A 13,870-nucleotide genomic window follows, 5' to 3' on the forward strand; every position below is an offset into this window, starting at 1 on the left:
ATATAGTTATGCTTTAGCTATCCATGCACAATGCAATCAATCAAGTGAGACTATATACCGCTAAAAGATTGTGTTCTAAACTGGCCCGTTTTACAGCGGATAAACTTTTTACAGAGACTGTCGCGCGACAACCACCTTAAGGCTAATTTTATTTTCTACTTTTTCAGTTCCATGATTTTTTAAACTTCTTTTTTTATAATTAGAGGTATATCCTACAGTAAATAAGTATCCTTAGTGTCCGAACTGAGCAGCTATTAATAAATTTAAGCTCTTTGAGTCATCTCACTTATTTTGGTGGATGCTCAGGTGTATGGGCACCCCCTACCTCGCTTTTCCTTCAAAAAGTAGTTAATTTATAATTAACTGTACGATATTATGAGGCATTTAGAGAAATTCAACGCGTGGTGAAGGATTTTTTTAAAAAGTTTCAAGCCTCACTAGCACTTGATCCGGGGTTCGCGACGGGGACGCGACTGGTACAAACCCCACCAAAGGTCGTCTTGGACCGGTCTACTCCCTTCAGGTATATCCCAGGTATATATTGAGTGCGACTCAATTTTATTCTTTCCTGTGTTTTTGATAGTTATTAAAGTGCATAGTAACTCAGAAAAATTGAAAATTAGATAAAGTAATTCTATATACTATTACCAAAATTTTGATATCTCTTCACGATTGCGAGATATTTCTTTATAAAAATGCAATTTCTAAAGAAGAGAATTCTCAAATGAATAACTATTTTACCCATGTACATGCTCATGAATAAAATGAATATAAAATGTTCGTGCAATTTAATTGACCAATTTATAACTGAAAATTACTGAATATTTACCTCATTAACGATATGAAGAATTTCGTTAATTGGTTGTCACGCAGACGAACGTACGGAGTAACGATTCGACGATTCGGTTAAAATTTCGCTATTTTCATTTTTCACCTCTCATCTAAAATAAAGTGTTGATGCAACATGAATTCTAACACAAAGAATTTAATTTCCAGCGGAAAAAGCATGCCCCTTGAAGCAATTCCAGTGCGACAATGGAAAATGCTTGCCAATGCCATGGGTATGCGACGGCCACGATGACTGCACCGACAATTCTGACGAGAGTCCCACAAAATGTAAACGTGAGTAAAATTCCAGTTTAACGCTATGGAAGTGGAAGAATATTTCACTCCAAACAATAATTCTATTTTAAGGCCCGGGTGGACTATCTATCGAATCTCATCTTTTGTTTAAATTTCATCTTCTTAGCCTAAAATAGATTAAAATTTGGGCTCAAATTTGTGTTACGGAAGCTATTCGAATGATTATAAAAAAATAATGAAAAAAAAGTCAAAATTATTGAAAGGCGCTAAAGAGCGACATTGTTCAAGTTTACAAAGAAATAATAAAAATTACGCAGGTTACCATTGCTCTCCAGAAGATTGAGTGACAGCTAGATGCAATAGTAAGCTACGTATTTTTTATTATTTTTTAGCAAACTTGGTAAATTCTTTTTAAATAATATCGATCTTTAGCGCCCTTCAATCATTTTTCCTCTTTTTTTTCATTATTTTTTCATGTCCATTCAAGTGCTTCCCACAACACAAAATTGACCCCAAATTTTAATGTATTTCAGGTTAAAAAGATAAAATTTAAAGAAAAGTTGACGTTCGATAGATAGTCCACCCGGGCCTTAAATAAAATACTAGTGAATCCGTAAATCCTCCCTCATTCAAAATTCTTCCCTAAATTGTATAAGCCAATTAAACAAATACGAGGAACAAATTATCCTTCACACTTGAATAAATTCATCAGCAACTGGTAATCCGAGTCTTATGTTAATTCTCGTACGATTAGCGACACATTTGTCAACTTAATATTAACATGCTCTTAAAAAAGTGAGTTAAATCATCGGATGATTCCTTCCGAAGTTGACTCGATGAAATATGCAATACCGCACATAAGAACTTTAAGAGGTACAAAACCAACCAATAAAAAACGCCCGACCTGGTGTGGCCTTTTGTAATTATTCATGGATCACTTAACCCGAATTGAAGACCTAAAGAGACCGCATCAAATATTTCAAGTACCTCTTTTCATTCTAATTTGCTTATTGTATTAGTCAGTGAAAAAGGAACATCCAGAGTTTTTTATCGGACATTCTCTCTGCACAGAAAAATTGACATCCTATTCATAAATTTCGTGTATTTCGAGCTCTCAATAACGTTCAAATAATTTGTAGCCATGAGGAAAATACACAAAAATATGTTATCGCGCTTTTTTCAGGACTCAAGGAGATATTTATCCCTGGCGTTCTCTTTGATTCGAGTTATGGAGATTTAATTCTGAAGATTTTCTCGGTACATCGCAATAGTACTCGTTTCATTGAAATTTATAGCCATCAAGGCTAATCCATTTAGTTCACAGTTCAAAGGTGAATTGCCAGAGGAAGATTTCCTCTCTTCAGTAGCGCAAAAATATAGTGCAGCTCCAGTTTGAGTTTTCGAGAAATATCTTCGAATCCATGAGAGATAGAAAAAAATTCTTGGAACTATTTTATTGGATGGAATGCAACCTACAAAGCAGCATGTGCCTGTCTCTCTCGAATTCAAAGGTAGTCTTCAGAACGAAACTACCAGCTAAATCAACTTGTTACTCTTCCCCATTTCGTCGCTGAATTATTCCACATGAATTCTAAGTTTTTATAGCAACTTGCTTTAACCCACTTTAACTTAGTTCATCTAACTTTGAGAGGATTGATTCTTGGACTTCATTACTACGACTATTATTTTATCACAAAAGTCACTCCTCAAATTCTCTAATTTTTTCAATAATCTTATATTTTGACATATTTTTTAAAATTAAAGCGAATTATTTAGTTTCCCAATTATCTTGAATTTATGATGAAGAATATTGAGTGAATTGATCACGTACTCAATAAAAAAAAAAAGAAAAAGGGAATAAATTAATGAAATAAAAAATAACTCAAAAGGAAGGGAAAAAAAAAAAAATAATCCCCCAAGGTGGTCAATCCAAAAAGAATAAACCCAAGAAGGAAATGAACCGGAAAAGAAAATTAACCTGAAAATAAATTGCCTAAAAAAACCTCCCGCAAACGGAACCAAAGGGCCAAAATAAAGAAAAAGAAACCTGAAAAAGAAAAATAAAACAACCCCGAAAAAAGCAAGAAAAAAAAATTCTTCGTTAGAAAAGCAGTTACCAGATTCATTTTCTATCAACAAAATATGATTTAAAAAACATTGAAAATGAATATCTTTGCTTTAGATTGATGGAAAAAACGCGGTAAAAATTGTGAAAATATAGTTTGGCAAGTACGCCCATAAAAAAAAAGAATTGAGGGACTACACCTGGTGGATTTGGGTCTCATATACTTCGCAATATCCGTCTCGGTGATAGCCGACATCAAAATCTTTTTCACCCATTCAAAATCCCGGTAGAATGTCTCAAAGAGTGACGGAAGATTTGATTGAACGGTTTGCAGGGAAAACCTGGGAAAATCCATATAAATTGAAATTTATATCCACTCGGAGACATTTTTCTTCAATTCTTTCGAAGCATCACTGGTACAGAGCGTCTCCCATGCTATTCAATATCAAAGTGTCCTCAGCACGATATCCCAGAAACGATCTTCGGCATTTCCCCGAGCTTTGTGTATCAATTTCCAAGACAATCACATTTTCGATGAACCGATGGGTCCATTGTTGCTGTCATAACTGGCACAGCACTGGATACACGAATCAAAGGAAAATACCGATAAACCTTGGGGTACTTTTAAAGAACGGAACTCTATCTTAATTGTCGTTGGGCACCTTAGTTTGTCTTAAACTACAAGGAGTCTGGGTGGATTCAAGTGAAAACACCTATCCTCTGACAACAATTTACTACCGAGGAATATACGTTCAATTAATTCCTGGAATTCCTTTGAGAGACCCATTACCCGCATCTATCGCTCCTTCAGAGCATCTTCATCTCGACAACTCCTCAGATTTCAATGGAGTATTCAATCGAATGTGTGAGTATTTGGGGATGATGGCTCTCTGCGGGGGCTCGCTGTTGATTGAAAATCTCGCTCAGGCAAATACTGTTTTATTAGTACAGTATCGGTAAATTTTTGTTATTATCTTTCATATCATTCGTTCGGGAGTCAATTCAATAACGTCTAGTTATATTCGACCTTTCTCAACTTGGAAAAATAGGGAGTAAAAAATTCTTCTAGCTAGAAACATATTTGTCAAGGGGAAAATTGTCGAGACTCGAAAGTTTTCTTCAACCACAATTGCATTTTTTCTGTTTCTTAGGGTTTCGGGTTCATGTAAGTCATGAATACGAGTGAAATTCATCAGTTGGTGATGAAAATATTTTAAAACTCAAAAATACTAGATCAGGCCCCTGTTGTTATGCATTTACCATTGCAAATTAAATATGTTATTATGTATATAAATATATATACAGTAGAGTCTCGTTGTAGTCTCGGAAAATCGCACTGTATGCAAATTTAATTTTTTCATAGTAAATTCGAAAACGTAAGAAATTTAATTTTTTGCTTTATTTTTCACGGAATTCAATTCCTCATCACACTGAACAATAGATTGTTTACAATGGATTGTTGAAATCGAAAGATACACGAAAAACGCGAAAGACGAAAGTGTGAAGAGGTGCGACTATATAACGGGATTCTCTACTGTATAATTATATATATAATATATTATATCTTTTTTCGATATATCTTTTAACGGCATTATTTCTGTGAGATAATTGACTACATGAATTCAACAAAAAAAATTATTTTTGAAGCGGAATTAACCGATAAAAAGTATTTGCATAAATTTTGCATGTGAAGTATGAACCTTCCGTCACCTCACATGTTGACATTCGTTCAAAGTACACAGCGCTATATTCAGATTTCAATTGTAGACGATGTCACTCTATCAATAATAGTCTAAACTTTAAATTGAAAAATCTCACGAGACAAGAATAGTTTGCGAAGAGGATTGAACCAACTAAACGAATGAACCAAATTTTCGTTTACCGGATTTAGATTATTTGTCAGTACTCGTCGATATGTAAAGCTACATATGTTCATGATTATTCATTGGATTTTCCGCAAAATCACTGAGGGCTAGAATCTTAATCCCCATGTGAATACGTAAGAGAATTAACAGTGTATCCACCAGAGAGAAGTGTCTAATCTTAATTTTCCCATGGATTATTCAGTTTCTCCGAGATCTGGAGAAAGGAAGGATTATTCGTCTTCGAATAATTCAGTTAGAAAAATGTTTGGGATCGTTACATTATCTAATGAGTTAATGATCTATTCAACGGGACATGTCTGGGGATCGATAGTATAGACAAGTTAATTCTCCTCTGTTCAATATTGAATATTTTTGATGTTGGAAAATAGTTTTCAAGATTTTGAAGAAAAAATGGAGTGAAGAATATGTTTTGGAATTAGAAAATGGGAAATGATCTTCCTTTTTGAGGTTTTTTGGAGGATTTATGTAGAGATTTCATTTTTTTTTGTAACAATCATCTTTCTCCCCGTGAATTTGCCAAATCGATGTTTGCTCCTTCCCTTCTAACACGATCGTAAAAAAAAGTATAGTGCGCATATTCTCCTCTGTCTCTGGAATGATCTGTATTATCCCTAATTCTGCTGTACCATTGTAGCACTATCGATTGCAGGCATGTGCCCCTTGTTGTAAGATTGCCGTTCTACTCTTGCCTTCTATTCTGCCTCGAACCCACGATCTCATATCGTTCAAGGAGATGTTCTTCGCCAAGTTTGAAAGCAAATACGTAATTTAATTATCCATCTGCAGTTCACAGAATTCAATCCAACAAGAATAAAGCTCCTCATTGAAAATTGAAAGTCTCATTGAAACATATATTCATTGGACATTTAATTGGGGTTGCATTGAAAGCACATGGCGATTTAATATAAAATATATTTCAAATAAAATCATGCGCACTGGGAAGAAAAATTAATTTCTAGGTTCAAGTTCATCATATGGTAGTGATATTTCGTTCTACCAGGAAAAATTCCTTCATTCTGGGAACTCTTAATCCTTTATTTAGTTATCTTTTCCTTTGAAAAAATAAGCTTTCATTTGATTATAATGGAAATTTATACCAAAATTCAGATGCAGGTACATACCTTAATTGGTCAAATGAAAGAATCAATCATTTATTTTTTATTAATAATCACGTGGATTTTTCAGACGCTTCTCGAATGAAAGAACTTAATTATAGATAACTAAGTGATTTAATTATTTACTCTAGTTACTTCCCGCTTAAAAATAGAATGGTCTATAGAAATAAGGGCAAACGTAACTTAATTCAAATGGAAAATCATCAGTAAGTTAACACAAATATTCAAGAAATTTCCCCGGATTTTTATGGATTCGTCACAGGAATGAACTTTATTCTAGAATTGTAGGTTTTTTCTATTCCTGTGTAAATTATGAATTTTAAATACATTGCTTCCACGTCCTGCGACCTGGCCTCTGACCCCAAAATACGAGAATGTACTTTGCCACGGGTGTTGTCAGGAAACTGGTGGAAGCTACAAGAGAAACTTTGGCTTCATGACAAAGCTCCCTTTATAAACTCTGAAATCACTGTGAACTCCTGTGATGTCCTCCCAATTTCTTTCGAGATAATGAAAATTAACAAAGTGGGATTCTCTTGTATCTTCATTCCCATCTCGTACACGATAATTTCCTTGTCCACTCTCCATCTGAGCAAATTTCTACACAAATTAACGAATACTATTTAATATTACTGGCGACTGAGTATGATGGAATAGTCAGGATCAGACTAGCAGAGTCAAGTAATTCTCAGTATTAATTATCCTTTCTTATTTATTATTCTCATTTCTGTTGGATCGAGTATGAATATTCCACAACAGATGAAACTTAAAGGGAAATCGACAATTTATAAAAGTTCAATCTCCACAATTAAAAAAACTTGAACGACTTTGGAAATTTCATTCTTGCAAGATTTATATATATAGTCTTCAAAGAAAAGAAAAAAAAATAAAAGTCAAGAAACTAATTTTTTATTTAAATGCAAGAGCTCGAGGGACTCATAAGGTATAGAGATACAAAAAATAATTTTAATATGCTTCCAATAGGAGTGAAGTTCAATCTATAAATTTACAGATATCCTGCATTATCGATCAGTCGATAAATGAGAAAGTTCTAAACTGCTCGATTGTCTATTTTTAAAATATTTAATTAGGTATCAAATCAATTGTCGAGAATAGAACCAGCCAATAAAATTCTAGAACTTTAATAGCAAATAAAAAATTATCGCTTGAATTGCAATAACGATTTGCCGAAGTGGTGGCGCCACAAAGTGACTTAGTGACGTACAGTCCCTCATTGCATCCAGCTGATTCCAAGTGAGTCGGTGTATAGTTCTTAAAAATCCAGTGACTCGGTGTAAATTGCGAAGTTACATTGATTCTTTTTAAAAAAAGCCTCTAAAACCGCGTTATTATTTTGAAACTATCGGAAAAACAACGAGTAAAGTGCTGCAACTCATTGAACAAGAAAACAACGTTCATAACCTGCAATTGCTCCAGGATTCGCACACCCCAACTCAAGAATCGCTAAGAAATTCACCACAAACAAGACACCATCCCCCAAAAATTACAAAAATTACAACTATTTGTACAATAGAATCAGTCAACAATCGAAAAGTGATGGTCTTCAATCACAAGCAAATGCTAAACCCACGAGACCCAATAGTGACAATAAGTGAACGTTTTGCACAGTGGAGACAAAATAAAGTGAAACATCCACTAGTGACTACTCTCCACTAGCCCAAAATTGGCTCAAAGCATTGAGTTCATTGAATTCATTGAAAAATTCTATCAAGAATCCCTCCACTCTTATTACATCTTGTACAGTCAGAGCCTGTGTTAAAGTTAATTACTTAACCTCTCAATTATCAGTGTGAGAAAATCTTAAAACAAATCTCAGAGATTTTATAACAAATCATAATTCAATAATTTAATTTCTTCAAATCGCTCAACCTCTTGCATTGATATATAACATTAATCATTAATTAAACAAAACCACTCAACAAGTTGGGTAATACAACATAATTTAATAATCTAATTAATTAAAATGAGATTAGTGGATTCGTCGAAACTCAGTGAACTTCAATATAGGCCATCACATATACGGAATATTTGCATTCTGGCACACGTGGACCATGGGAAGACGACATTAGCAGATTCCTTGGTAGCTTCCAATGGAATCATCTCCAGTAAGCTAGCAGGAAAGCTTCGGTACTTGGACAGTCGTCCTGACGAGCAGCAACGAGGGATCACCATGAAATCTAGCTCGATTGCCCTTTATCATATTCACCAGCAACAAGAGTACCTGGTAAATATCATCGACTCTCCAGGTCACGTGGATTTTGCCTCAGAGGTGTCAACAGCTGTTCGTCTGTGCGACGGTGCTATCATCGTGGTGGACGTCGTGGAAGGTGTATGTCCTCAGACTAGATCAGCATTATCAATGGCATACGTGGAGAAACTCAAAACAGTTCTGGTTCTGAATAAAATCGACAGATTGATAACAGAAATGAAACTGGAACCTTTAGATGCTTATGTTCACTTGAATCAGGTTCTTGAACAAGTGAATGCTGTTATGGGAGAGATATTTGCCAGTGACATCATTGAACGAGAGGAGAAAGAGGATATTAATGATCAGCAGATGTTGCAAAAAACTGATGGCTCCAGTGATTGGCAGTCTGCTATTTTGGAAACTGATGATTCGAATCTTTATTTCTCTCCAGAACAGGGAAATGTCCTATTCACTAGTGCAGCTGATGGGTGGGGATTTGGAATTTCTAATTTTGCGAAAATATTCTCGGAGAAATTGGGATTCAATGAGAAAATTCTGCTGAAAACTCTCTGGGGTGATTATTATCTCAATATGAAGGCGAAAAGAATATTCAAAGGTGCACAGGAGAAGGCGAAGAAACCTCTGTTCGTATCGCTGATATTGGAAAATTTGTGGATGTTGTACGATATTGTGACTGTCAGAAAGGATAAGGAGAGAATGATTAGCATGATTGAAAAGTTGAATATTGCATTAACGACTAGAGATTTAAAAGCTACTGATGTAAAGACACAACTGCAGGCAATCTGCTCGCAATGGTTACCACTATCGAAATCGTGCCTTGATATAATCTGTGATAGAGTTCCGGCACCTCTGGAACTTTCCCCAGAGAAGATCGAGCGTCTCATGAGCGGAAATTCCGAATTTTCTGCTCTGCCTTTACAAACACAAAATTTAAAAGAAGCTTTTTTGAAATCTGACTCTTCTCAACAAGCTCCCATAATAGCTTTTGTTTCAAAAATGTTTCCAGTGGAACGTAAGATGTTACCAGAATTTAAAACGAAACCATTAACACAAGAAGAGTTGGCTAGACGTCGAGAAGTTGCAAGACAACGGCATGCCTTTAAATTGGAACAAGAGCATAAGCAGGATTTGCCCAGGAACGAAAACCCAGAAGAGCCTTCATCGTCTTTATTATCTCCAACTTCTTCAGTACCCCCAAAAAATGTAGAAAAAACTGCAGATCAGATGCCAGACCAAGTCCATGAGACTATCAATGAGAATCCTCTGATAGCTTTTGCAAGGGTCTACTCCGGAACACTGACAGAAAACTGTGAAGTTTTGATTTTAGGCCCCAAGCACAATCCTCGAAAAGTATTGGAAAGAAAGAGATCGGGGGAGCCAATCGATCCTGCTAAATCTTTGAAAGATCTCAAGTCGGGCTGGTACGTTACTAAAGTGAAAATTCCAAAGCTTTATTTGATGATGGGCAGGGAATTAGAAGCAGTTACATCAGTCCCAGCTGGAAATGTTCTAGGTATTGGGGGATTGGAAGATCATGTACTGAAGACAGCAACAATTTCTACAGACATCATGTGTCCATCTTTCTCAGAACTCACTTCCTTGTCTGATCCGATTCTTCGAGTTGCATTGGAGCCGAAACATCCCAATGATCTCCAAACTTTGATCAATGGATTGAAGCTACTGAATCAAGCTGATGCCTGTGCTACAATGCACATTCAGGAAACAGGAGAGATTGTTTTAAATACTGCTGGGGAGGTGCATCTCGAGCGATGTCTGGAGGATCTCAAAACGAAGTACGCCAATGTCGAAATCAATGTGTCAGAACCAATAGTCTCATTCAGAGAGACAGTGGTACCACCTCCAACAGTCGATATGGTGAATGAGGCGATTGAAAGGAAAAGTGACGAAGCAATGCTCGAGTGTTGGACGGCTAATCGTCAGTGTTGCTTTGAGATTGATGCCACTCCATTACCAGAAAGAGTTACCAAATTGATCGAAAATAATTCAGAGTTGATAAGGGAGCTGGATTCCCATTGGGAAAGATTTGGAAAGGAGAGTGATCAGTTGAATCTGGGGGGTTTGACGTTGGAGGAGATGCAGCTTGGAGATAGAAAAAAAAAAGCTATCGAGGGATTGAAGCAGGGATTAAAAGCAGCTTTTGACGAGGCTGGGTGGGAAGATGTACTGGATAATATCCTGTCGTTTGGCCCTAGAAAATGCGGACCCAATATTCTGCTTAATAGAACGGATTACAAAAGAAGAGCAATCTGGGAGTGGCAGTTCAAGGGATCAAATGATCCCAGAGCTGCCTTCGACAGCAGCATGATAAATGGCTTTCAATTAGCTACACTGGCAGGACCTCTCTGTGAAGAGCCCATGATGGGGGTCTGTTTTAGTATAAAAAAATGGAAAATTCATGATGATAAATTATTAAGCGAAGGTGAAGGAAGTCATGGACATTTAGGTGGTCAGTTGATGTCTGCGTGTAAAGAAGCGTGTCGTCGTGCCTTAAGTCTGAGAAGACCTCGATTAGTCACTCCAATGTATTCTTGCAGTGTTCTTGTCAATTCTGATGTCCTTGGGAAGTTATATGCAGTTTTTGGAAGGAGACAGGGTCGCATTATTGCGGCTGATAGCACTGGATTTGGGGGACAGTTTCGGGTGCTTGCCACACTTCCTGTACCGGAGAGCTTTCAATTAGCCAGAGAATTAAGGACTCAGACATCCGGTTTGGCAAGTCCCCAACTTGTTTTCAGTCATTGGGAGGTCATTGAGCAGGATCCCTTCTGGGTACCCTCCACCGAAGAGGAATATCTTCATTTTGGTGAGAAAGCTGATAGTGCAAATCGAGTGAAAAAGTACATCGACGCTGTGAGAAGACGGAAAGGACTCGCTGTTGATTCACAGTTGGTTACACGTGCCGAAAAACAGAGAACTCTTTCAAAAAAGAAATGAATCGTTGATAAATGAAAAAAAAACAATCAATCAATCATTTGAACTGTCAATGAATATTCCAACGAATCAGCTTCATCAGTCATTTTGTGAAGCTCGTCCCGGGGAAAAACCTTAATGTCGATGACAAGTGCATTGATGTTTTGATGGTGCTAATGGACACACCAACCAAGAAGATGGCGATAATTGTATAAATAAATAAAGGAATTAATAGTAAAGACATTTAATTTTTCTCAATTCATTGAAATTTACCTTTAAATTGCCCAAAACACTCTCATACTTCTCTTTGCAGAGGAATTAAGTTAAATCCTTTTTTCTCTTTTTTTTTATGGTGATTTGCATTACGCAGGGAGAAATTATACAGAAAAATTCGTGTACAGCACTAAAGAAGAGAGGAAAGCGACGACAAGCTAAAAATTCTAGTGCTGGCAGTTTTCCGTATTTCAGTGAAAAAAATTCGGTGAAATCCGAGGAAAAAAATCATAAAAAAACTACTGACAATAATTTTTCCTTTATCCTGGATGTTTTTTTTGTAAAATTTCTCTCACTGTATTTTTTATCTCGAGTGGAGTGAATCTCACCAAATAATTTTCTCCGTGCCCTTTAAAAAACTCCATTAAAAAAGAAAATAACGAGCGCGAGGATGATGAAATATCGAGGACGAAATGCGAAGAAAGCGAGTTTTTTAAAATCTTTTTTTTATTCATTACTTCCCATGGCGTTTCGGTTTATTGGCTTCGGGGAAGTGCATCGCGCAGCCTCCGACAGATCTTGCATCAGATAAAAATGCGTCCGTTGGAAATACCACGCCCTTTCCCTTTTCCCCTTAGTGGCTTGGTGGCTGGCGCCACGTGAAGATTTTTTTTATCCTTGTCGTTCATTATTTTCTCACATTTTAGTCCCTCCTCTAACAATCGTCACTCACCGATACAAGGCCTGGAATATATGATATTGCATCAGGAACACGTTGGCCTGACCATGTAATTACGGTGAAAGCCACGGTACCAGCACAATCCAGAGTGCAAGCGTTTGACGTATAACACGTGAGAGGACATGATCAGGACATATTGAAGGAATCAAGCGGGGCTGTCATTTAACATCACATCTAACTATATCGAAGCATAATCGATCCAGTGGCTCTCCACTCAGTCGATACTTTACTCTAAGTCAAGTCAATTCAATTCTATTTAATTCGATTTATTTAACTGGAAAATTTTCCTGAATTTCACCCTTTCCTTTTTTCCAATTTTCATCAAATTTAGATCTTTATTTGAACTTTTTTTTGGCTCGAAGAGAATCATTTATTTATTCCATATAATGCTTACTCGATATTTATTGGATCATTGAGGAGGTGAACTAAATGATTGAGCTGGAAGGATTATAAATTTTAGTGATACTAGAAATTTTTCAGAAAAATTGCCGTGTTGGTATGCACTGAGAGGAAAAAATTGTTTCTGCCAATTAAATTTTCTCTCGCCGAAGAAATTCGCTTGAGACAAGAATTTAAGTGGAGATTTTATGGACACATTTTAGGCATTTAGTTGTCCCAAGTGTATTTACTTGGTAGAAAGAATGGAGAGAAAAATTGGATGAAATTGTCGGGAAAATGGTGGAAAATTTTACTAGAGGAAATATAATCGTCAGGCTAAATACAATACAATTAAAATTCCAGTTGATGGAGAATATTTTGTACGAAATAATTAAAATTATAGGGGCCAATGGACCAATCCTTTCGATAATCTTTATTTTGTCTTCTCAACGAAATAGAAAAAATAATTAAGTAATTACTGGAAAATAACGATTAGATTTCAATATTGATTATCAATAATATGGGGATCATTATTGCTTTATACGTCGTAGTGAATCGGTTCGAATGGCCTAGATGAAAAAATAAATAAAAAGGCCTTAGACAGGAATTTCCCTCTGCGTTGAGACTTCCGAGGCAAGTTTATTTCGTAAGAAACTCGAATTTACTGGATTTTGCAGCGTCTTGATTTTCATCTATATACTTGCGTAATTATTGTAATTATTATACCCTCACTTATTCGATATACCTTCGATTAAATCGATCCCTACAAGGTTAAAGTACAAGCGATTCTTTATAAAAAAAAAAATCATATGTTCTGTCGATTCAAAATTTCATCATTTTTTCCGGCACCAATGAAACAAATGTATTTTTTAAAAATTGAATTGAATATGAGTAAAAAAACACTTATAAAAATATATGAATATTTTTTTCGAGCATTCAACATTTCCAGATTTCTTAATTAATCAGTCATATTTTCGTCAACTTACATCCGGATGTCGCGACTTGGAATATCCTGACAATAAAGATAACATTACGAGTATATAATGTCTTAACTCCGTACATAAGCCATATAATCCTGTAAATAAAGGACAGGTCTTGGCATGACAAAGTCGGTCGACAAGTCTCCGTTTAGGATAATCCGGTGAGCGAGACAATTTAGAAAAAGAAAATCCTCAGTACAAAAATAAACGGAGAGGTGCGCCTGCGTGTGTACAACAAACAACACGGATT

General features: G+C 36.0%; 2 protein-coding genes across 5 annotated transcripts in view; both read left to right on the forward strand.

The window, feature by feature from the left end:
* The window catches only part of LOC105264446 (low-density lipoprotein receptor), a 36,519-nt gene that overhangs the window by 6,244 nt on the left and 16,405 nt on the right, over positions 1-13,870 (forward strand). For all 4 annotated transcript variants that reach the window (XM_011301316.1, XM_011301315.1, XM_011301312.1 and 1 more), the window contains exon 2: positions 997-1,122. In XM_011301316.1, the coding sequence (XP_011299618.1) occupies positions 997-1,122 (126 nt within the window). The remainder of the gene's footprint in view (positions 1-996; positions 1,123-13,870) is intronic.
* Positions 7,209-11,357, forward strand: LOC105264445 (elongation factor Tu GTP-binding domain-containing protein 1; the record flags this gene model as incomplete). The annotated part of the gene is given in 1 exon segment (XM_011301311.1): positions 7,209-11,357. A coding segment is annotated over 1 exon segment (3,201 nt). The 3' UTR covers positions 11,335-11,357.

Source organism: Fopius arisanus, unplaced genomic scaffold (assembly GCF_000806365.1).
Source record: "Fopius arisanus strain USDA-PBARC FA_bdor unplaced genomic scaffold, ASM80636v1 scaffold00021, whole genome shotgun sequence".
NCBI lineage: Eukaryota > Metazoa > Arthropoda > Insecta > Hymenoptera > Braconidae > Fopius > Fopius arisanus.